Source organism: Micropterus salmoides, unplaced genomic scaffold (genome assembly GCF_014851395.1).
Source record: "Micropterus salmoides isolate LMB-PRFRI ecotype aquatic unplaced genomic scaffold, ASM1485139v1 Ms_hic_scaffold_3, whole genome shotgun sequence".
Taxonomy (NCBI): domain Eukaryota; kingdom Metazoa; phylum Chordata; class Actinopteri; order Centrarchiformes; family Centrarchidae; genus Micropterus; species Micropterus salmoides.
In genome coordinates this window covers 8392408-8415283 of record NW_024042261.1, presented here as the reverse complement: position 1 = coordinate 8415283, position 22876 = coordinate 8392408, and the positions used below count along the sequence as shown (strand labels likewise).

Here is a 22876-nt window from a genome sequence, read left to right as displayed (position 1 = left end):
AAAAATGTTTTCCGTAGTTTTATACATTTGACTCTTATTGATCAAAACTTTAATATATTTTGCTGTACCTTTGTTCAAAGTACTATTTCTAACAATACAAGTTCATGTTTAAACTGCATTGGAAAATGAATGGAACAAAATGGATAAATGGAAGTAAGTGCTGTCCCAATGATTCTCTCCGCTGTCCTCAACTCTCTCTACACATTTCAAGTCTGAGGTGTTGCAGCCCCCAAACCAGATAGAGATGCAGCTGGTCAGTAGGCTCTCTATTGTCCCTCTGTAGAAAGTGATGAGGATGGGAGGGGGGAGGTTTGCTCTTCTCATCCGACGTAGAAAGTGCAGCGCTGCTGTGCTCTCTTCACAAGAGCAGAGGTGTGGAAGGACCAGGTCAACGTGACTGTGATCTGCACCCCCAGGAATTTGATGTTGCTAACCCGCTTCATTGCGGCATTGTTGATGAGGAGGGGAGTGTGACTTGGCTGATTTTTCCTGAACTCAACAACAATCTCTTTTGTTTTGTTGACATTCAGGATTAGATTGTTTGTGTCACACCAGTCCACCAGGGCCCCGTTTCAGAAAGAAGGATTATGAAAATTCTGAGTATGTTAAGCCTGAGATGAGGGAAACTCTGAGTTTTCCGTTTCAGAGAGCAAGATCAGATAATCCCTAGATCAGTAACTCCAGCAACTGATGCATGAGAATATAAACCTCAGAATATAAAATTTTCAGTTAAGTAGAAGACATCTTGTGTCCAGCAGTTAAACATTTAAATTAAAAAATAATAACTTATGTATTGATTCTCGATTTTTCAATAAGGGTAGATCTAATTCTATAATCTAATTACATGTAAGATTTTAACCACTTTTATTGTTGAAAAGCCACGTTTTACATCTTCAAACACGGAGGGGATCTTTAGATTTGCTTTGTATGACATGAGAGCTCAGCTGTTTGTTGTCAATGGTTTGACAACAAAGGCATCAAAGTGAAAAGTGACCTTTAAAAGGACAATCCAGCCACAGAAATCCATTTTTTTTATTGATGCCCTTACGATGGTTTAATGGAGAAAAGCCTGTTAACTTGCCAAAATGTTTAAAACAGTCAGTTAAAACCAGTGTCGTGGGGTGGGGTACATTTGCCAATTGAGAGGGGCTGTCCTTTTTGGAGGGCAATTATCTAATGTATTGTGCTATTACAGTGCAGGGTATAATCTGTTATCAATACACACGCTGAAAGTTGCATTTACTGACAGGTACGCTCTCTCTCTCTCTCTCTCCCCCTCTCTCACTCACTCTCTCTCACCCCAAATAGCATACATAGCCCGCTGCTTATAGTGCACAGAACAAATAGGATTCGGTTAAGAATAAAAGAAGCATTCACAAGCTCAATGAAGACATGTGCATAATGGCAGTGGTGCATGTATCAAGTAGGCCTACATACTTGACCAAATGTTCATAACACAACATCACTCAAGACTAACAACAGAGTACCAGACCAACAGAGCAAAAACAATTATTCAGGTAGCCTAACCTGGCCCAGTGCACTGTGGCAGGTGCTGTCTGTGGTGCTCATTATCTATGCGTACACGACCGCAGTAAAAACAATAAGGTTTCTTCAACTGACTATTCATTTGCAGCTAAATCCAGGCAAGCGAAACAAACAATATAACCATATCAGAAATTGCACACATAGCTGCAGTTCAGTTAAGTTCAGAGAGAGAAGGAGGTAACATTTCTCTCATCCTGTTCGAAAAGGAAGGCCATTCTCCTGTCTGTCATGGTGGCGAAGTGGTCAATTACCAAGTTATAGAATTTCGCACTGGCTTTTAGTTATTCCACAACAACAGAGTCAGTCGAAGTTTGGCGCTACCAGCTAGCCACTCTGTATGGATATAGTTTTCCTCATTGAACGTCCGAAACTCCTTTTTCCTCTGCAGTTGCAGCTCCAGTTTTGGCATTGGTCTTCCATCAGATCTTAAGAACAACCTGGAATTCTGGAAGCCAACTCAAAGCCAATTGCACAAGTCACCATCAAGTGATATACACCAAGGCGATGCACTATCCCGCCTGCTGTTCTGCATAGGCCTGAACCCCCCCAGCCAGATCTTCACATAGACTGGCTACAGACACAGATTCCGAAGTGGAACAACCATACACGGACAACATAAAGCTGTATCAGCTTTATTTTGTACCAGGATCTACACAAGGATCTACAGCAACGACATTGGAATGTCGTTCGGACTGGACAAGTGTGATCGGATGATATCAAAAAGAGGGAAAACGATCAGAACTGAGGGGGTTGAACAACCAGAAGGCCACATTGCAGATGTTCAGGACAGCTACAAATACCTCTGGGTCCGGCAGGCTAACAGAAACCATGAACTCCTTTTTCCTCTGCAGTTGCAGCTCCAGTTTTGGCATTGGTCTTCCATCAGATCTTAAGCTGCTGCTGTAGTGGTAGTTTAGTAAAACTATTTATAACTCAAAACTCAAAATCTCCATCCTCCATAACTGCACCAGCTAAAGTTGCTAACAGCTCCCGTTATTTCATCTGAATGACGTTGATTGCATGCTGTGATTTGATTGGCGTGAAGCCAGACAGGGGCTGGCTTCCCTTGGCATCATCCTGACTAATCACAGTTTTCCCATGATAACGGGATAGTTATCTCATGATCTCGAGATAACGAACCATAGCTTAATACAGGGGTCGGCAGGTGCGTTTCTTTATGATAATTTTGTGGAAGCTCATTGAGTCAGTAGTTAGCTCAGTTAGTAGAGCACAGGACTTGCATCCCAAGAATTGCAGGTTTGACTCCTGCTCTTAGCAAAGTTTCTTATTCTTCTTTTGTGTGTTTTTTTTATCATCCTCTTTAACAAAACTGTTATGAAGAGATTCAGGGGAATCCAAACACACATTTCCCGGTGGCTTTTTCAAAGGTTCTGAAATAGCCGTCAGGAAATGTGTACTTAAATGGATTCCCCTGAATGAGAAGCGGATGAATTTTCTCTGCCTGGGAATGATGGGGGAATGAAAAGTCCATAGGTTGATGAATGTGGACCAATGGCCGGGACGCACACACTCCAGCAAATGCTTAATTGTGAGCATGTGAATCAGTCATCTTCATAACAACTTTGTTGAAGAGGAATATGGAGGAATATAGAGATTTTTAAAACAAATTGGTCTTCCATGAGGATCAAACTCACAATCTTAAGACTATAAGTACGGCACCTTACCAACTGAGCTAATCAGTGACACTGAAAGCACCTTGAAATACATAAATGATAAATACAGGGGAAGCCTGGCTTCCCTTGGCCTCTGGGAGAAAACACCACTGATTAAAACAAATGTATTATCTTACCCAGGACTGAAAGTGAAGCACGGGCAGATCCATCAATCATGTTCTCGGGGAGTTGGATGTCTATTTCCTCTGTCACAGCTTCCCCTGTGTACAGACAGAACAAACACCTTTCAGAGAGAAACTCTGTACTGAAACAAATTGACATAATTACAATGAAACTAATTTCTACCTGGGAGTTGTGAACGTCTCTATAACATTTTTGTTATCTACTCGACTCCTAACACATAGCATTTGGCTCTCTATGTAAACGTTTGACGTGCCATGCCTGGTGTAAAACATACTGACCTTTTGGGCAGAGCAGAAAGTTGTAGGTCTTGGTGATCTCAGTTCCCTCAGCCTGAGAAGAAATAATATGACTTCCAAAGTTTCCAACTTGTATTAAATGCAAAAAATAATGGTTAATGGATAAACTTGTCTTTGTCATCTTGTTTTTAAGGTACCAACCTTTACTATGAGAGATCGTGTGACCACGTCGATACGTCCTCTCTCTGGAACACTCACAATCTCATTGTCACATGAAGTGTGGGATGCCACAGCCTCAGCCGTCACAGACACATTCACAACCCCTAAAAAACATCAACAAGCAGAGTGAAACTTGAGTAACAATTTCTTCAGATCCTGTCGTGTGTCAAAGTGTCACTGAGGTGTATTTCACTGATTTCATAGAGATGAAAAGGAAAGACAGCAACCCTTTAACATTTGACACCAGTGTGGATAAAAGCTTGATCCTCACCCAAGACTGAGGGGGCCATGGTCCAGCTGAGGGTCTTGCGCTCACTGCCACACAAACAGGATGTGTACTGGTCACCAGAGAGCGGAGTGAGGGTGTAGTCTAAAGAGGGTGCTGGAGTCACAGTGACCTGTTCAATATATATTAAAGATTTATGGAAAATTAAAGAATTTTGGCCTTTGTAAGGTACATCTTGCTTTTGTTGCTTTTTTGCATGTCAGCTTTTGATTGTAAATGCTCTGTACTTGTATAACCTTTCTAACCACTCAAATCGCTTTTACACTTTATACACTGAGCCTGTGCTCAAGTGCTCAAACAGAAACTAACATTCACACACATTCATACACTGGCGAAACAGACGCCAGGGGCAATTCGGGGTTCAGTATCTTGCCCAAGGACACTTCAACATGCAGCCTGGAGGAGCCGGCGATTGAACTGCCTATAATTGACTATAATTGATTGGAGTAATGAATTATAGGTTTCAACAATGCTTTTATGTAAAGTGCCTTCAAATCAAACATATTGATTACACCTTGGGAGTGGGTAAAATTATTACCCAAGCTCCCAAAACACAGGCAGAACAACCTGGAATTCTGGAAGCCAACTCAAAGCCAATTGCACAAGTCACCATCAAGTGATATACACCAAGGCGATGCACTATCCCGCCTGCTGTTCTGCATAGGCCTGAACCCCCCCAGCCAGATCTTCACATAGACTGGCTACAGACACAGATTCCGAAGTGGAACAACCATACACGGACAACATAAAGCTGTATCAGCTTTATTTTGTACCAGGATCTACACAAGGATCTACAGCAACGACATTGGAATGTCGTTCGGACTGGACAAGTGTGATCGGATGATATCAAAAAGAGGGAAAACGATCAGAACTGAGGGGGTTGAACAACCAGAAGGCCACATTGCAGATGTTCAGGACAGCTACAAATACCTCTGGGTCCGGCAGGCTAACAGAAACCATGAAAAAGCAGCAAGGAAGTCCGCCACAGAAAAATACCTAAGGCTACCTAGGGCTAAATGATAGTAAAGACAGCAGAAACCAGAGGGTGAGGACAATGAGGAGGAACAACCTTCATGGACCTTCGCTGCACAGCATATACCACCAACAAATAGAAGAAGTGGCTAATATCAAGAAATCCTACCAGTGGCAAGAAAAGGCTGGACTTTGGACAGCACAGAAGCGCTAATCATGGTGGCACAAGAACAGGCACAGTACAAGATTAATACAGGCTGGGGTCTACCACACCACGCAGGATGCCCAAGACAGTATAACAAAAGTGAGTACACCCCTAAGTGAAAATGCCCAAATTGGGCCGAATTAGTCATTTTCCCTCCCTGGTGTCATGTGACTCGTTAGTGTTACAAGGTCTCAGGTGTGAATGGGGAGCAGGTGTGTTAAATTTGGCTTTCACACTTCCTCATACTGGTCACTGGAAGCACCTCACGGCAAAGAACTCTGAGAACCTGAAAAAAAGAAAGGTTGCTCTACATGAAGATGGCCTAGGCTATAAGAAGATTGCCAAGACCCTGAAACTGAACTGCAGCACGGTGGCCAAGACCATACAGCGGTTCAACAGGACAGGTTCCACTCAGAACAGGCCTCACCATTGTCAACCAAAGAAGTTGAGTGCACATGCTCAGCGTTATATCCAGTGGTTGTCTTTGGGAAATAGATGTATGAGTGTTGCCAGCATTGCTGCAGAGGTTGAAGGTGTGGGGGGTCAGCCTGTCAGTGCTCAGACCATACGCCGCACACTGCATCAAATTGGTCTGCATGGCTATCATCCAAGAAGGAAGCCTCTTCTAAAGATGATGCACAAGAAAGCCTGCAGTTTGCTGAACAGTTTGCTGAAGACAAGCAGACTAAGGACATGGTTTACTGGAACCACGTCCTGTGGTCTGATGAGACCAAGATAAACTTATTTGGTTCAGATGGTGTCTGCAGTTGTGAGGCCGGTTGGATGTTCTGCCAAATTCTCTGAAATGCCATTGGAGACGGCTTATGGTAGAGAAATGAACACTCAATTCACGGGCAACAGCTCTGGTTGACATTCCTGCAGTCAGCATGCCAACTGCACGCTCCCTCAAAACTTGCCTAATGTTGCTTGCACACTGCCACGACAAACACTGACGACTTCAACCAACACCAACTGTTGGATCAGTGTGCGCCGTCAGTCGGATGAAGTGTTAAGAGTTTGACATGTCTAGTCGAATTGGGTGGTGTCGTAGAAAGCCAAATTTCAAATCAAACATATTGATGAAGAAAGAAAGAAACAGCCCCTCCTTTCAGAATCGCGCTGGACAGATGACAGGTGTCGGGCCGAAAAGTAATCATCAGCCGAAAATGGATTGCCCTCTGCGGGAGCGCGCGCAACATGTTAAAGCTGTAACGCCCTGTATCTGTACATCTATAGCTGTTTTTATCTCAAACAGTCATAACGTGCAAATAAGCATTACTTTGTCTGTGGTAGCAAAGGTATGTCTTTGTGAAACATTAATGTTTCATGTAATGGAATAATCACAGTTGAAGTGTTTGCAGTTTTCAGGCCTGACAAACGTTATTATAAGCAATAAAATTTGCCTATTGTTGCAGATGACATTTGTGTTTGGTAGGCCTATGATTCATGGCTGAGTTAGTCTATAAATAAAATAAAGGAAGTGTCTCTCTTGCAATTATCCTTATGACATTAATTTTGCTTGCTCTGTGCCAATCAATCCACCTTTTTACCAGCTGAAATATGTAGTTTGTAGTATTGCACTTGCCAACAAGTATTGCTCAATCAGTCCTATTTACCAGTTGCAATACATTTAAATGGCCAATACAGCCCACATAGCCAATTCAGTTCTACCCTTGCCAAAAAACTGATTCCACCTCACTACTATTCACACCTCACTAGCGTTATATTTTACTTATGGCGGATTATAGCTCACCCAGTGTTTTCAACCTGTTGAAATACCAATAACCAATGCAGGGCCAATGCGGCCAACGCACCCAATAACAAGTAGTTTTCCACTTGCCAAAAAGTGATTGCAGCCTTTACCACTTGACTTAAATAAGAAAAAATAGGTGACCAAAGTCTGTCTGGTCTAGACTAAAACATGGAGAGCACAGCTACTCTCACAATTCTGAGATGTTTCACATCTTTCTTCTCAATTTAAAGGTAAAAGGTAAACTGAATCATCATATTAAAACAGAATTGTAAAATGAAATGCAGTTATACACTCTAGTGTGGATAATATATAACACTCCCATTATGTCACACATCTGAAACATGTATTCAACATATAAGACAAATGTGCTCGAAAAGTTTTTTAACCCTTTAGAATTTTCTATATTTCTGCACAAATATGACCTAAAACATACTCAGATTGTCACACAGAGTAGAGAAGAAAAAAAGATTATACTTAGTATGTGAACTTGAGCTTTTAGGATCTCAGAAAAAGAGTTGTTGATGCTCAACAGACTGGAAAAGGTTACAAAACTATCTCTAAAGTGTTTGGACTCCACCAATCCACAGTCAGACAAACTGTGTACAAATGGAGAAAAGTGAAGACCACTGCTACCCTCCATAAACAAAGATCATCCCAAGAGCAAGATGTGTAATAGTCCGTGAGGTCACAGAGGAACCCAAGGTTTGTTGATGGAACAATGAATTCTGAATTTTAACAGCAAAATCTAAAGGAAAATGTCAGTACATCTTTCTGTGACCTGAATAAGAGAACATAGGTCACACAAGTCGTTATTTCAAAGAAGGGTAAAAGAAGAATAAAGAGAATGTTTTGGAACAGGCAAGTAAAAGTCCTGACCTTAAAATGATCAAAATGTTGTGGAAGGATGAGGAAGCGAGCAGTTCATGTGAGGAAATCCGCCAACATCCAAGAATTGAAGCTGTTCTGTAAAGAGGAATGGGCTAAGATTCCTCCAAGTAAATGAGCAGGACTATTCAACAGTTTTTGGAGTTATTGCTACGCAGGGGTTTCACATCAGATCCTAAAAGCAAAGGTTCACAGGCTTTTGCCACTCAGATATACAGTTTTGCATAATTTTCCTCAAAGAAAAATGACCAAGGACAATATTTTTGTCTTATTTGTTGAACTTGGTTTTTTTGATCTACTTTGAGTGAGTTGTATTTGTGAAGAAAATTCTAAGGTTCAGAAACTTCAAGCACCACTGTATGGCATATTTCCAATGGCAATAAAAAGGCCATAATATTAAGAATTAACATAAATGTATGAGCTATGGCTGCAGAACACTGACAATGAAGCCATAAGGTAAGAACATTTTACTGGGTTCTCAAGAGCAGCAGGCCTGTAGAAAATCCAAAACATAATTAAATTATAAAAGAACATAATAGAAGAGGCTGTTAACGCTAAGAATGTCTTCTCAGGATGTCGGTCAGGTCTGTGAGGCAATATTTAAAATGTTCTGGCTGATTTTGTACAACAGCATGCTTAAATCTTTTCATTTCAAACAATAAAAAGACTACCTTGGCATGCGGCCTCCTTAATTTTAGTGTCCCTCAAAGCATTGGCCACACATTACACCCCTGTTATTGCAAATGCTGACCACCCAGTGTTGCCCTGATCATCAATCAGGGCCACAGTGCTGACTTCGTATGTGCAGGCATACTGTACTTGCCCAACAGGTCTTATGGCTGGCAGCTTTTCTTCACAGTTAGCTTTAACTTTTTCAAGGTTTTCCTCATCTGTGTGTTTTTTGAATAATATATACACACAGAAATACCAATTTAGTTTTACTCATAGAGGGAGGAGCTGCTTGCATAAAACATAGTAGGCCTTTAACAGCTTAATCCTGACAGTTTTTCCCCTGCGAAGGCCTGAATGTTGTTAGAACATTTTATAACTGTTTATCAACAATTAAAGGAGGGTAAAATGTTACCCAATTTATGCAAGTATAGAGGATGACATTAGGAAGCCAATCACAATGGTGAATTATTGAATGATGGGTTTGGTGGAAGGTCAAAGTTCAACTAAAAATCCAAAGTAGTCTTATTTGCATTCTAGCTTTGTTTTTTGTTTCTGTTTGTTAGCATATTGTTATATACAATGTTATATACAATATGAGCCAGAACATTTTAAATATGGCCTCAGACACCTGACTGACGTCCCAAGAAGACTTGGACATTCTCAGCATTGAAAGCCTGTTCTTTAAATAATTTAAGTATGTTTTTGGACTTTCTACAAACCTGCCGGACTTGAGGACCTCGTAAAATGTTCTTACCTTATGGCTTCACAGTCAATGTTCTGCAGCCATAGATGTACATTTAATGCAATTGAAAGTATGTATGTGCTATATATGTTAAACAAATGTTTAAGGCTTGTAAGGATTCTCTTTACTTGCATGACACAATGGGAGTGGTGTATATTATACACACTGGAATGTGTATGGAGAATGAAGATTCCCACAGTATATGTAGCACAGTGGTAAATCATTCTTTTGGCCAGATGGCATACATTAGGACATTTCTGATGTGAGTTTGTGGTCAGATTTGCTAAGAAGCTGACAGCAGTGTTAGAACCAGGTTAGAACAGAAGGGCATGCAGGTTTAACTCTGGGCTGAGTGTGAATGATGAAGATGATAACTAGGCTGCAAATCCAAATGAAATGAACAACAAATAATACATCTATATATGTTGTAAGTGTAGCTTTGGTTTATGTTTGAGTTGTATTTTTCCTTGGGTGTTTCTGGTTTTGCCATTGTTTCATGTGTTTTTCTATTTGCCTCTGTTTCTCTCGTTCCTTGTCTTTAGTTGTTTATGCCTTGTCTTTTATCTTAGTTCTTGGTCCTGCGTTTTAGTTCTTTGCCTTAGTTCTTAGTCTTATGCTTTAGTTCATGCTTAGTGTTTGTTCCTGGTCTGTGTACTTCTGTGTTTTATTATTTTGGTCTGTGTCTTAGTCCTTAGTCTTGTGTCTCCATGGTTTAGTGTAGTCCTGTCTCTGTCCATGCCCTGATTTTTGCAGTCTTTTTATGTTTGTGTTTTACTTTGGTAGATCTGTCCTTGTGTGTTCCCCTATACTTTACTTCCTGTTTTATTTTGTAATCTTCTGTTCCTGGTGTTCTTGTCTAGCTTTGCTCCTGTTTAGTGTATTTTTGTCTTGATTATTAGTTTCTTACCTGTGCCTTTGTTTTTGTACTTTTGGTTATGGATCTGTGTCTGCTAGTGTTTGTAGTCATTTTGGTTTCTCTTCATTCTGTTATGTATTTGTTATGTTTCCTGCCTGGTCACCTTGCTGTTTCACTCTGTCTCGTTTCACTGTGTGTCTGCTGTGCCCAATTAGCTGCTCATTCACCTGTGCACTCCCTCTCTGCTTGTTTGCCTGTGCATTTAAACCCGTAGTTCAGTTCTGTTCATGTCGTATGTTGAGTGTTCTTGCCTGTTCCGTCCCTTGGATTACTCTCCCTGTGGTCTGGATTCTTTTGCTTGTTGAATTACTTTAGTTTTGGTCTTTGTCTTGTGCTTCACATAAGCCTGTTTTGTTCAGTTTTGTGTTTAATTAATTAATAACTGCAACCTCTTCGCCTTTTGGTCTGCATTTGGGTCCACACCTCAGCTACCTGCCACTACATTCAGCCTAAAAAATGACTGAATCTGGATTTAAAACAGTTAACAAAGAAACCAACCAGACATTCATTTAAATCATAGACATAAAAATGGACGTAGTGTCTGTGACGTCACCCGCTGGTTTCTGAAGAGCTTATCAGTGCCCAATCTGTACTGGCTGCCCGACCCCTCTGCACATGCGCAAAAGGTTACCAGAAATGTGCCTGTCCATGATTACTTGTGTGTTGTTGTTTGTTCTTATCTCAGGGAGTCAAATACCAACCTTTTCAGAAAGGCTGAAAAAGCGTAGTTATTTGATGGAAAAGCATTCGTATGAGCACCCTGGGCGCGTCTGTATGAGAGTCTGGACCAGAAGCGCCAACTTAGTAGCTAGCTATGTTAGTGTAAAAGGCGTTGACTGCTCCCCAAAGCCCCTTACGCTAACCTTAACCATCACAGCGGTGTGTGCCTAAACCTAAGTCAGCAACTGTATGCGTGTCAACCGGCTAACCCTACAACTGTTGGCCTTAGTGTCCTTTGTGCTGCTACTTCGGTAGATTGTTGTCATAGTTGGAAATTATGTACTGTTTTTCATATCTTAAGTGCATTCCTATTACATCATAGTTAACAGTCTTATCTCCAGTGATTAAAAACCATTTTGTTATCTTTGTTATCTTGATTTGAAAGATTTAGATGGATCATTTTGAATAGGCACATTTGCGGTAACCTTGACTGACAGAATCACTTTTGTGCATGTGCACAAGGTATCATTTAAATAGGCCTACTGCCACCTGCTGGTAGAAAGGGGAAACATCTTGATCCATTTCGCCGGCAACCACATTAAATATGAAATATGAAAAATATAGTGCTAACAGTAACAACTCTGCACACACAATAAGTTCTTAGGTAAAATTGTATTACCAACTGTATTGCACCAAACAATGCGCTCATTAAACGTGACTCTTGCTATGTACATGGATATAAGCACAACTGTTGCTAACATATTTCTCTCACTGAAAAACTGAAGCCAGCCTTGCTCTGTTTGAGACTGTGAGCTGCACTTTATCAGTGGGGCTGAAGTTAAAATCTCTGTGGATCTGCCACTGTGGCAGGCAAGTATTTTTTTTATCTGCCACTTTTAAAATGTATGCGCTAATTAAAGAAAGAACATTCAGCTCATTTATAATTTCATTTGTCATTCAATGTTTAATATATATTTATGTTTGCATGCCAAAGGACTCATGTCTTTTATCTCTCCACCTTATTTAACAACCAGGTATTTCAATTGAAAGTCATGACATTAAATAATATCATATAAAATCAAAGTTCACCACAGTGTATTATACAGTCAGTGCTCAATACAAAGCCCAAAGTTGAATCTCCAATGAATGAGTCCTTATCTCAACAAAAACCTCCTCTTCTGGATCCTAGCAAGGCAACAAAAATACTTTTGCTGGCCAACGAAATTTAAAATCAAGTGACGCCTCTTGCGTCTAATAGACAAGTTTAGTACTTGTAGTTTAACACCGGAGTTACCTCCCCTTGCCACTCAGGACGGACTGGCTCAGGACGGACTCAGCTAATTGGACTGTGTGCGTGTGTGACACAGGCACGTGTGTCAATCCCCACAATATGCTAACTTTGTGTCTTTCTTGTTGTGCATTTTTCATGTCCGCCAAAGTGGCACCACCACTGCCAAAATTTTCCCGCATTTGGCAGGTGGTTAGTGCTAATTTCATTCCCTACCTAGTGGAGGGAGGCTTTGGCAGACTACGTTGGATGCAGCGTGTGGGAGAAGTAGATAAATAAAAGCAAGACAAGCGAACAAATAGTGAAGTGGATAGCTGCATGCTGATTAGTATTGGAGAAGATGTCGGTCTTAGGAACATTCTTAAAATCGCAACGTAGCCACTTTGCCCCGAGGGTTCTCTCAGGTAAACAGAAAGTAGGGCTGAACGATTAATCGTTTTCAAACCGAAATTGCGATTTGAAAGAATGATTCATGTTCGTGAAGACGGTGATGAAGATGTAGGTTAATTATACAGCGCATCTGAGCCATTTTTAATAGTAACAGATTCATTCTGTTGTCATTAGTGTTGTGTCATTCAATGAACGTTTCGTTCATAAGACCTAATCTTATGTATGAGGAATGGGTTGTCTCAGTGAGTAATTCATTCATTTTCACGCATGCGTGAATAGTCTTGGACTCTTATGTTCACTCATCTGAGCTGCACGGGCTCCGTCAGCACAGGAAACAGAATTGATTAGTTCACGACTCTCAACTGTGGGTCTGTTTGAGTCGTTCATTTGTCACGTGACAGCTCGGCTACAGGGCTGTAGTAAGCAGGCAGCACAGGAAACAGAACCAATTAGTTCACGACTCATAGCAACTGTGGGTCTCTAGGTTTGAGTCGTACATTTTTCACGTGACAGCTCCTACTGTGGAGCAGGAATGAACTACTCGTTCACCGCTCACATAGGTCCTCCTCAGTCTTTCGTTCATTCGGCAGGCTGAGTGACTGCCAGCGCAGGAGAATGAGAGGCAGGTTGGCTCTCAGGTAACAGTCACTGGACTGATATTATATATCTATTTTGTTAATTATGTGACATTTAATAAAGCATAACATTATTACAGCGCAGTGATGTTGTGCTCAGGGGCGTAGGAATGACTTTGAACCTAGGGGGGACGCTGAAATGCTAGGGGGGTTCAGGGGCATGCCCCTCCCATTTTTAAAATTTTTTTAAACAAAGCACTTAAATGCTAATTTCTAATGGCTTTTGAAAACAGAGTGTACTTATTAGTGTGGCTGAAAGAGGGTCTTTGTGGTGACAGAAGATGGAGAAAAACTCGGAGAGGTAGAGGGTCAGAGAGACGGAGTATAATATAACTAGAACAAAACCGACTACATACCATTAAAACCATGGAACAGCTGCTAGTTAATTTAGCTAACCACAGTACAAATGTATTTAGTTATTCCAAAGTTACACTTGCTGTCTGGGATATTCCCTGTGTCTCACTTGTTCCTGACTCTCCCTGCAACAAATATATGTGAACACAGAGCTGTCTTCAATGCAAACTCGGATGACATGCTTTTGGTCTAACAAAGTCTTTTACTATGTGAGTTATAGAATTTACTACGTCTAGTAGTTATCCATACAACTTACAAGCTCGTCCTCCTCAGTTTGTTCTACTACTTCTCCTGTGACCTCTGTTCTCTTCTTCTTAAAATACTGCAGGATGCTCATCTCTGTGTGAAAATTTTGACTACTTTTCAGTTGTTTATGGACACGAAGCAGAGACACAAGTTTTTAAAAAAGTGGCCCAGGAGTTTGTCCCTGGTCAGCACACTCTCCAGAAATACAAATACATTTTCAAAACTAGAAACCCCTCTCTAGCTCTCCTAAAGTAAAGTAATCACTTCAGCTGAGCCCTTGAGTAGATAACTAGGCCTAAATAAGTCATATCATCATCAATCTTACCATAAACTGGTGCTTTGGACTGTGCTGGCTTTGACTCTGTTCTGCTCTTGCCCTCATCTCTGCTGTCTCATGTTCACCATATCAGCGCTAGTACTGGTGCCACTGGCGAGTGGTGGGTAGAGTACTCAAAATCTTTACTCAAGAAAAAGTACAATTACTCCCATTAAAAGTGGAAAAAATTACAAACCTACTCATGTAAAAATGTAATAATATATTTCATCTGCTGTTCATCAGGTTAGAATCAGCTGCAACATTGTTATTTCTAATAGGGAATGCAATTTGCTTTGCTGGTTGATTATCTTTAGCTATTTCTGTTTAAAACACTTAATTTCTTTTTTTAAATCTCCATGAAGGTGTTGATAAGATCACTTTAAAATATCAGCTTGCTGCCCAGCCACTATTGTTGCCTGTATCTTTTATTATGGACATGTAGCCAACCAAACCACTTGTTTTGCAGTAGCACAGGCAGCCAAAACAATCTGATTATTCCTAAATTATTCCCACTGTGACCCATCCACTGTTGTGTCCCTGAGCAAGACACTTAACCCCTAATTGCTCCAGAGGCGTGCGACCTCTGACATGAATAACAATTGTAAGTCGCTTTGGAAAAAAAAAAGCGTCATGTAAATGTACAGGTGCTGGTCATATAATTAGAATATAATCAAATAGGTGATTATTGGGGCGGCTGTGGCTCAGGTGGTAGAGCGGGTTGCCCGTTAATCTGAAGGTCGGCGGTTCAATCTCCAGCTCCTCCAGGCTGTTCCGCCAGTGTATGAATGTGTGTGAATGAAAGTTTCTGTTTGAGCACTTAGGCTCAGTATGTGAATGCAGATGTAGTGTAAAAGTGCTTTGAGTGGTTGGAAAGGTACTATACTATTGTTTCTGCTAGGGCCGAATAGTTGAAGGATTTGATGCTTCAATGGGCGCAGCCTGATTCCACTGTCAATCTCACAGTCGAAGCTTTGCAGCGAAACAAGGATCATGCCATTTTGGCGATATGAGGGTGCTCAACGTCTGGTTTTACATAGAACTACCAGTTTTCTGACAATAAGTTAATATACAGCCTATTACAATATACATTTCAACATTTAATGCTGTATATAAACGTGAATAAATCCAAAATTGTAACCCTGGGTCGTCAGTGCGCATGTGTAGGTGTAGCGTGTGTGGTGGCAGAGGAGGAACACTTGCAGAAGAGAAGGAGCCCCAGCTTCACTGGTGTTGTGCCGAGTTGTCCGCACCTCGTGGGACCTTCGGATAATTTATCACCATTTATGAACCACACAAAGAATATTATATTGTTTTTAAGCAGCCGGCTACTTGAAATAGACCCGTGAGGAACAGCGACTGCATGCAGTTGTGCAGCACGGCATGAACGCAAAACTGTGCACAAGACCGATGAATGGCAGGCGAGAGAGAGAGAGAGAAAATGGTGAACAATAAGCCTCAGTTTAGCTTTGGCTCGCAATCGCCATGCACAAAAACACGTATGATTCGACTATAGGCAGGACTTGACAATTCTGATTCAACTATGTAAATCCTTAGTTGGGGACAGCCCTAGTTTCTGCACTTAAATCCACTCCTGCCTTGGCGCTCACCCAACCAGAGAAAGACATTCTGGCCAAAGGATTAAACTTTGCCATTACACCACAGCAGCTACCTATAGTGGACCTCATCAGAGCCACAGAATCGGCCATTAGGAAAAACAAATGAACAGAAACAGAAGTGAAACAGAAGTGGAACAGCTCAGACTAAAGGTATCTGCAGCCCTTTCTAATGCAAAGGCCCCCCCTTCAAACCTCACTTTCCAAGAAAGGAAGGCTGTGACATCTCTGAGCAAGGATGAAAACGCACTGTTTTCCTGTTTTCACCTGCTGACAAAGGAAGATGTTAATGCAACTGACTTTTTGGCCACTTCTTTTAACTTCAAACAACATGTCAAAGGGCAAACCCATAACCATGTTCATACACTGGACTTGGTTTTTACCCTGGGTGTCAGTGTTTCCTCTGTGGAATTAGTGGACATGACCATATCTGACCACAGATGTATTGTTTTTAGCTGCGATTCACCTGTTACTCATGCTGCCTCACCAAGCTCCGTGTGTTCTTGCATCTTTAATGAACAAAGTGTTTCAAAGTTTTGACATTCTTTCAGAGCCAAAGCACCTGTCTGAACACCAACAATTTGGTCGATCACTTCAATCATATCTGCTTGTTGTCACTAAATATTACTGCTCCTCTAAAGGTTAGGCCTACGCCTAAAGCTAGTAAGCAACCCTGGATAAATGACAGCATTCGCAGCCTAAAAGGGGAATGTAGGAAAGCAGATGGAAAAAATCCAGTCTCCAAGTCCATTACCTCAGTCTGAAGGATTTATTAATTAACTACAATAACATGGTTAAGGATGCGAGAACACACTATTTTTCTGAACTCACTACTACACATAAACACAATCCCAGCTTTCTGTTTAAGACTGTGGATCAGCTGGTAAACCCAACCCCTCCTTGTGCCTCAGCTGGAAGTAATGATGACTGTGAATTGTTTTTATCTTATTTTACCAATAAGGTGGTGACAATCAGAGCCTCTATAACCCCCGCGGCCTCTTACTCAGAGGTTCCTCACCAGCAACAAGAGAGTTTTAACCAGTTTTATCCCATAGACTTGTCTGAGCTTTTAAAAACAGTATCACAAATGAGAGTGTCCTCCAGCCCACTTGATGTTATACCTACAAAGTTTTTACTGAAAGTAATAGATTCTGTTGGGCCCCATTTGATCTCTGTTTTTAACAGCTCCCAATCTACTTGTTGTGTCCCTGATTATTTTAAAACAGCTTGCGTGAACCTGCTTTTAAAGAAACCTGGTTTAGATCCCTCCCTCCCACATAATTTTAGACCAATTTCAAAACTGCCTTTTATTGCAAAGATTCTAGAAAGAATTGAGTCCAAACAATTGCCCACAGTACTGGAAAATAACAAATTAAAGTTTCAATCTGGTTTTAGGAAGTACCACAGCACTGAGACTGCCCTGCTTAAAGTCACCAATGACCTTTTAATGTCTACTGATGATGGCATGTGCTCTGTCCTGATACTCCTGGACCTTAGCGCTGCTTTTGACACCATTGATCACAACATCATGTTAGACAGACTGAGGCACTGAGTGGGGATCTCTGGTACTGCCCTAGAATGGTTTTCATCCTACCTGTCAAATAGGAAGTTTTGTGTGTCTGTAAACAACTGTCTCTTCGTTCTGTCCAGTTAAATATGGTGTGCCTCAGGGGTCGGTCTTAGGACCCATTTTGTTTTCCTTGTATCTGCTTCCCCTTGGACATATTATCCATAAACATGGTATTTCTTTTCATATATATCGTCGCTGTCCAATGAAAACCACGTATCTCCAAAAATCGTTTTTTTCAGAAACATGAAAAAACAGTTTTTCTCATTAACAAATGTTACAAAATAAACATAAACCCCAGTTATTACTCAAATTTACCACCATAAGTGAAACACTATCTTTACACGGTCATCAGTGAACTGTTTAATATTTTAAATGGACATGCGTGGATTGTTGTGAGCGAAGGTAGACATGCGTGTTTTTTAAATAACGGGCTCCAATGACTTGCGGGCGGATCCAAGCCTCGAGTCTCTGTTTACGTCCCCATCAATTGATAAACTATTGACAGTAAGCCTACCCTACAGATTTCCTTTTGATCAACAAGCACAGCAAAGAGTCTGAAAAGGACCTTAAGAGGTGCATGCACAATTGGGCAAAACCGCTGATGCAGGCTACCTGCAGAGATTTGTATCCACCTCTTTCTCAGCATAAATGAGTGTTACCAGCAGCGAGGTGCATGCAATTCTCAGAAGGCATGCATAATTCGGCACAACATCGACATTAACGTGTGTACATTTTTCACCTCAGGTAAATCACTTAGCTTGTTGTAATCCTTGGCTGAAAACTGAACGTTTTTAATCCAACGCTATCGTTCCAAACACCTATCATAATTTCTGTTTCCCCCAAATAATACACTGGACAAGTTGCCACAAAAACTTACCTTTCAGCCTAACCGCATCCGGAGGCTATTAAGATACTTTGTTTAAATTAACAGCTGCAGCGCTTTCCTCTAAAAGGGACACATGTAGCTCTGTTTTATAAACGTTACCTGCATCCTACCTCGCTAGTTAAAGCTTCAGACGCTACCTGAGCTAAATAATAAGATGCCGGTTTTAAAAATAATGCTAATCATCATCAATATGCTATCTTAATATCGTGAACGACAATAGTGGACAATGACCAAATAAAATCAAATTGGTTTAATCAACAAAGGTTGAAATTCTTTGTATTCATGTAAATAAAAACACATTCAAAATGTCAAGCCACAAAATACATCACAAAATACATTAAATATTATAATTATGAACAGTCAGGAAAGATAGTCAAGCTATTTGTTAGAGACAATTGACTCTTAAATACTACTACTTAATAATTTATTTAATACTTGGAACAACTACGAATTATATTAATATCATTAAAACCTGTAAAGCCATCACAAAGTCAGATAAAATTTAATTACACTCAATTTAATAAACAATCATGGACTGTTGGGTCTCCAGCTTTTTTCCCTGGTCGGATGGACTTGCAGATGGTCACTTGGCTGAAGTCTGTGAAGAAACTGTGGTCCACGTACCTCACATGGTATGGCCTGGGATTGGAGCGAGCTCCCCGGAAAACTGCAGCATACTCAGCCGGAACACAGATCTCTCTATCTGTTAGTTTTCTCTCTATCACACTGTGCACAGAATCACACTCCATTTGTGTGTGACCTCGTTCGAGATACTTCTGCGTCACTATATTCTGTTTTTCGGTCACAAACTTGAGGAGGGCGTTGCTCAGGAGCAGATTTCGGTTCTGGTAGCCGCATCCATCACTCCACAGGATGTATTCTTCGTACGAGGGGTTTGCTTCAAGAAAGTGCACGATGCATGAAGCAAACTCGTTAGCAAAGAGACCAGCTTCACCTTCATGCCACAGGTAATTTGTTGCATCTTGTGATGACATGTCAAAGATGGTGAAGTTATGAACACTGATATTAGTCTTGTAATAGAGGGTGGAGGCTTGCAGCTTGGGGCAGAGCAGGAGCCACTGTAGATCCATGCATGCCACCAAGGTCTTCCCACCAGCCTCATCTTTGTCCTTCTGCTTCATGGCTCGTGCTGTGTCTTTTTTAAGACAGTGCTCCTCCCATGTGGCAGCTTCAATGTTTCCAGCCTTGAATGAACAGCATGTATCACACTTGGGTTTCTTTGGGTGAAAAAAAGAAAGATTTAAGTCATTGAAAATGTTGGTGAAAACTTGCCTCGACAGAGACTGGATTCCATGTTCGGCACAAGAGCGCTTATACTTAGTGTGGAGATGACTGAGAGACTTGAACACCGGCTCCAGGTACATCTTTGATGAAAAGGACCTACAGTAGTGTGATGGAACCTTTGGAAGATCTAAATGGAAGGTCTTAAGGAAGTCGCGCTCTTCTGACCTCACTCTCGCTCTCTCAGTCTTTTCAGGACTCTCTCCTCTACTTCTTACCCATTTCAGACAACACCACTGCTTTATGCCTAGTGTAGACAGGAACATGCGTTGGCACACTCTGATTCATCTTCCATCCACTACAAGGTGACAAGAAATGGATGCCGACCTCCTGGATTCATCTGCTCCTGTGCGCCACCGCTGTACACTGCTGACGTCAAGTAAAGACTTAACAAAAATTTTCCTCTCTTTCCAGTCTAATATCCCCCAGAAATACATAAAGATCTCCTCCCTCTTTGACTCCTCGACTTCATTGCAGTGCAGTTTAGTGGACTTTTGGCAGGCAGCAGACTGGCATGGCATCCCTATTTTTCTTGCCTCCTTCAACCCAGGCTCTTGATTCTTCCTCCCGAGATAGGACTGGCCCCTCATTCTCCTTCTTTTCTGAATATTCACGTTCCAGGTCTCTGGATTTCCTTTCTTCCTTGACCTTCTTGGACGAGCCCCACCAGCTGAAGAATCCTCCTCAACTCCCTCTCCTTTTGATTAAAAGAAAAGAAAAGAAAAATTCTGTAAATGTCCTCAATGTGTCGTAGTGGTGTATGTCTGCGTGAGACAGTGTGACAGTGTGTGCAGCTGACCACAAACCGTAACAAGCCAACTAGGAAAACTTCCAGCATTCACTTCAACAAACACTACTGCATTAAATACATCACACACACACTTATGTGTGCATCAGAGTGTGTCTGTTAATGTATCTACCTTCATTTTCAAATCCATCTGGCACGATAGCAGCGGGAGACTCAATCTGGTCACACTCAAGGAAATCTGAAAAAGATAGAGAGGAACACATAAAGTACACTGAATACAATACTGACATAATTCAATGTGTTGCTGACTTTGCATTCTTTGCTCTGGCTGTCTTAATCCTAGTTTTCCACAAACCTTCTTCCTCACTGCTGACCCTGGCTGCTGCCTCTACTGCCCTATCGTATTTAACATTGACCAATACGCAAAGCTTTTCTAATGAAAACGACATGTCTATCCTGAAAAAGTGGAAGAGTGCACACAACAGACAACATCATTTAAGGTACTCTGCATGAGAAAGAAAAAGATGTTGACGAATACATCTCAGTCACTAATGAAATGTACAACAACGCTGCCATGATAAAAAGAAAGCTTTGAGCTGGCATCGCTCGATTTGAGAATGACACGATGTAATTAAGTTAATAAGTCTGCCCTAGTAACTTACTTATCCACGGTATAAAACATGTTTACAAACAAGGCAAACAATTTGATATATCGGTGATTTTATATCAGATTATTTTATATAAGATACTAACTAATGTTCACTATCTGATTGTAATACAAATCAAGACTTATTACCCAGCTAACATTAGCTAGCTGTCGAAAGTCACACTTTAGCTGTCAACATCGATATGTTAAAGAACAAAATGTCGTTAGCTAATCTACACAGATGCCAGTCGAAAAAGACTGTGAGTACAAACTTGTCAAATAATTATCTTATGGTGATACTTTACCTTGGTGACGTTATCTTCCTCACAGAAACTTACGAGTGCACTCTGCTTCTAACTTTCACAGACGCAATCTCAAACAAAGGGAGGGAGGGGCATCCAGCCTGCAGCTGGAGATACGCTGTTTGATGGACACTTTTCACATCCAATGGAGATACTTGTTCAATACATAACGTCATAAAACCTCTATTAATTGGTCAATTCGATTACGAACGCTGACAGCATACAGAGGAGAATTTGCTTGTTCCAAATATAGAAAAAAGACAAAATCATCAAAAGTCGATATACGTGGTTTTCATCGGACAGCGACAATATGCTGATGACACACAAATGTACTTGCCTGTCAGATCCACAGACCCTGGAATGCTGAGTTCACTTAACAACTGCCTTTGTGAAGTTAAAAAATGGATGTCAAATAATTTCCTCCAGCTGAACTCAGACAAAACAGAAATCCTGGTCATCGGGTCTCAGCAGATGGCAAAACAAATACTGCCATCTGCTGGTTCCCTAGTAAATCACATAAAGCCTGTTGCAAAGAACCTTGGTGTCTGGTTTGATAGTAATTTAAATTTCGAGCAGCACACCACGAAGCTTGTTCAATCATGTTTTTATCAACTTAGAAGTATAGCAAAAATTCGATCTGTTAACTTTTAAGGACACCGAGACCATTTTACACGCCTTCATCTCATCACGCCTGGATTATCGCAACAGCCTTTTCACCAAAAATCTACTGATCGACTCCAGACTGTCCAGAACTCAGCTGCCAGGCTTTTAACCAGAACAAAGAAATATGACCATATCACCCCTATTTTAGCTTCATTACACTGGCTCCCAGTGTGTTTTAGAATTGACTTTAAAATTTTATTGATCACTTTTAAAGCTCTTCATGGCCTCTTGTCTTGTTATATTTCTGACCTTTTAGTCCCATACGCACCAGCACGTACCTTGAGATCCTCGGGCAGAGGTCTGTTGTCTGTTCCAGAGTCTCGACTGAAAACTATAGGGGACAGAGCGTTTGCTGTCAGGGCCCCAAGGCTCTGGAACAGCCTGCCCGAGGAAATCAGGTCAGCTGAGTCAGTGAACTCTTTTAAGTCCCTTCTTAAAACATACTTTATTTTATTTTATCCCTTTTATTTTATTATTATTATTTATCTACTTTACTTATTTTATATTTATCTTAAACATGTATTTTGGTCTTTTCAATGTTTTCTTGCTTGTATTGTTGTCTTTTGGGTATTGAATTGTTGTCTTGCACTTTGTAACTTGTTTTTGAAAAGTGCTCTACAAATAAAGATTATTATTATTATGTGGTCCTGGCAAATGACCCCACTGAGGTTAAATAGCTGAGTTTCCCTACCAGTCAGTCAGAACTGATGGAGTCTTTTGGATGAGGGACAAATCGTCTTCCTGTATCTTCAACCAAGTCCAGTTGCCCTTGACTTTAACCTTTGTTGGATAAACATCAGCATGTTAGCCTGCTGCCATTATCTTCTAGGTCATGTAAAAGCATTCGTTACCATGATGCAGCTGGACAGGTAGTTGCCATATCTCTCAAGTTAAATCGTAGATGGTTCCTGTAGTCTGCAATTTTCCTGGTTGTCCTTTCATACTCCTGTACCAATCTGAGGGTGTTCCACCCAAAATGATTAGCAAGATGTCTGTGAGAATTCTCAAT

General features: G+C 41.0%; 2 protein-coding genes across 11 annotated transcripts in view; both read right to left on the bottom strand.

Moving 5' to 3' along the window:
* LOC119882654 (alpha-2-macroglobulin-like) overlaps positions 1-22876 on the bottom strand; it is a 237305-nt gene that overhangs the window by 16900 nt on the left and 197529 nt on the right. For 8 of the 10 annotated variants that reach the window (XM_038692803.1, XM_038692806.1, XM_038692800.1 and 5 more), the window contains 4 exons: positions 4089-4215; positions 3800-3921; positions 3641-3692; positions 3356-3439 (listed from right to left, as the gene is read on the bottom strand). The exons of the other annotated variants lie outside the window; for them this stretch is intronic. In XM_038692803.1, the coding sequence (XP_038548731.1) occupies positions 3356-3439; positions 3641-3692; positions 3800-3921; positions 4089-4215 (385 nt within the window). The remainder of the gene's footprint in view (positions 1-3355; positions 3440-3640; positions 3693-3799; positions 3922-4088; positions 4216-22876) is intronic. 10 annotated transcript variants of the gene reach the window in all.
* LOC119882660 lies at positions 18442-21349 on the bottom strand. The gene is made up of 2 exons (XM_038692816.1): positions 20429-21349; positions 18442-20205 (listed from the first exon to the last, which is right to left on the bottom strand). The coding sequence occupies exon 2, from the start codon at positions 19772-19774 to the stop codon at positions 18719-18721; it is 1056 nt and encodes a 351-aa protein (XP_038548744.1). The 5' UTR covers positions 19775-20205; positions 20429-21349; the 3' UTR covers positions 18442-18718.

What these genes read in the sequence shown, in the direction of transcription:
- LOC119882660 (XM_038692816.1), bottom strand. Translation starts at nt 19,774, where the DNA reads ATGTTCCTGTCTACACTAGGCATAAAGCAGTGGTGTTGTCTGAAATGG.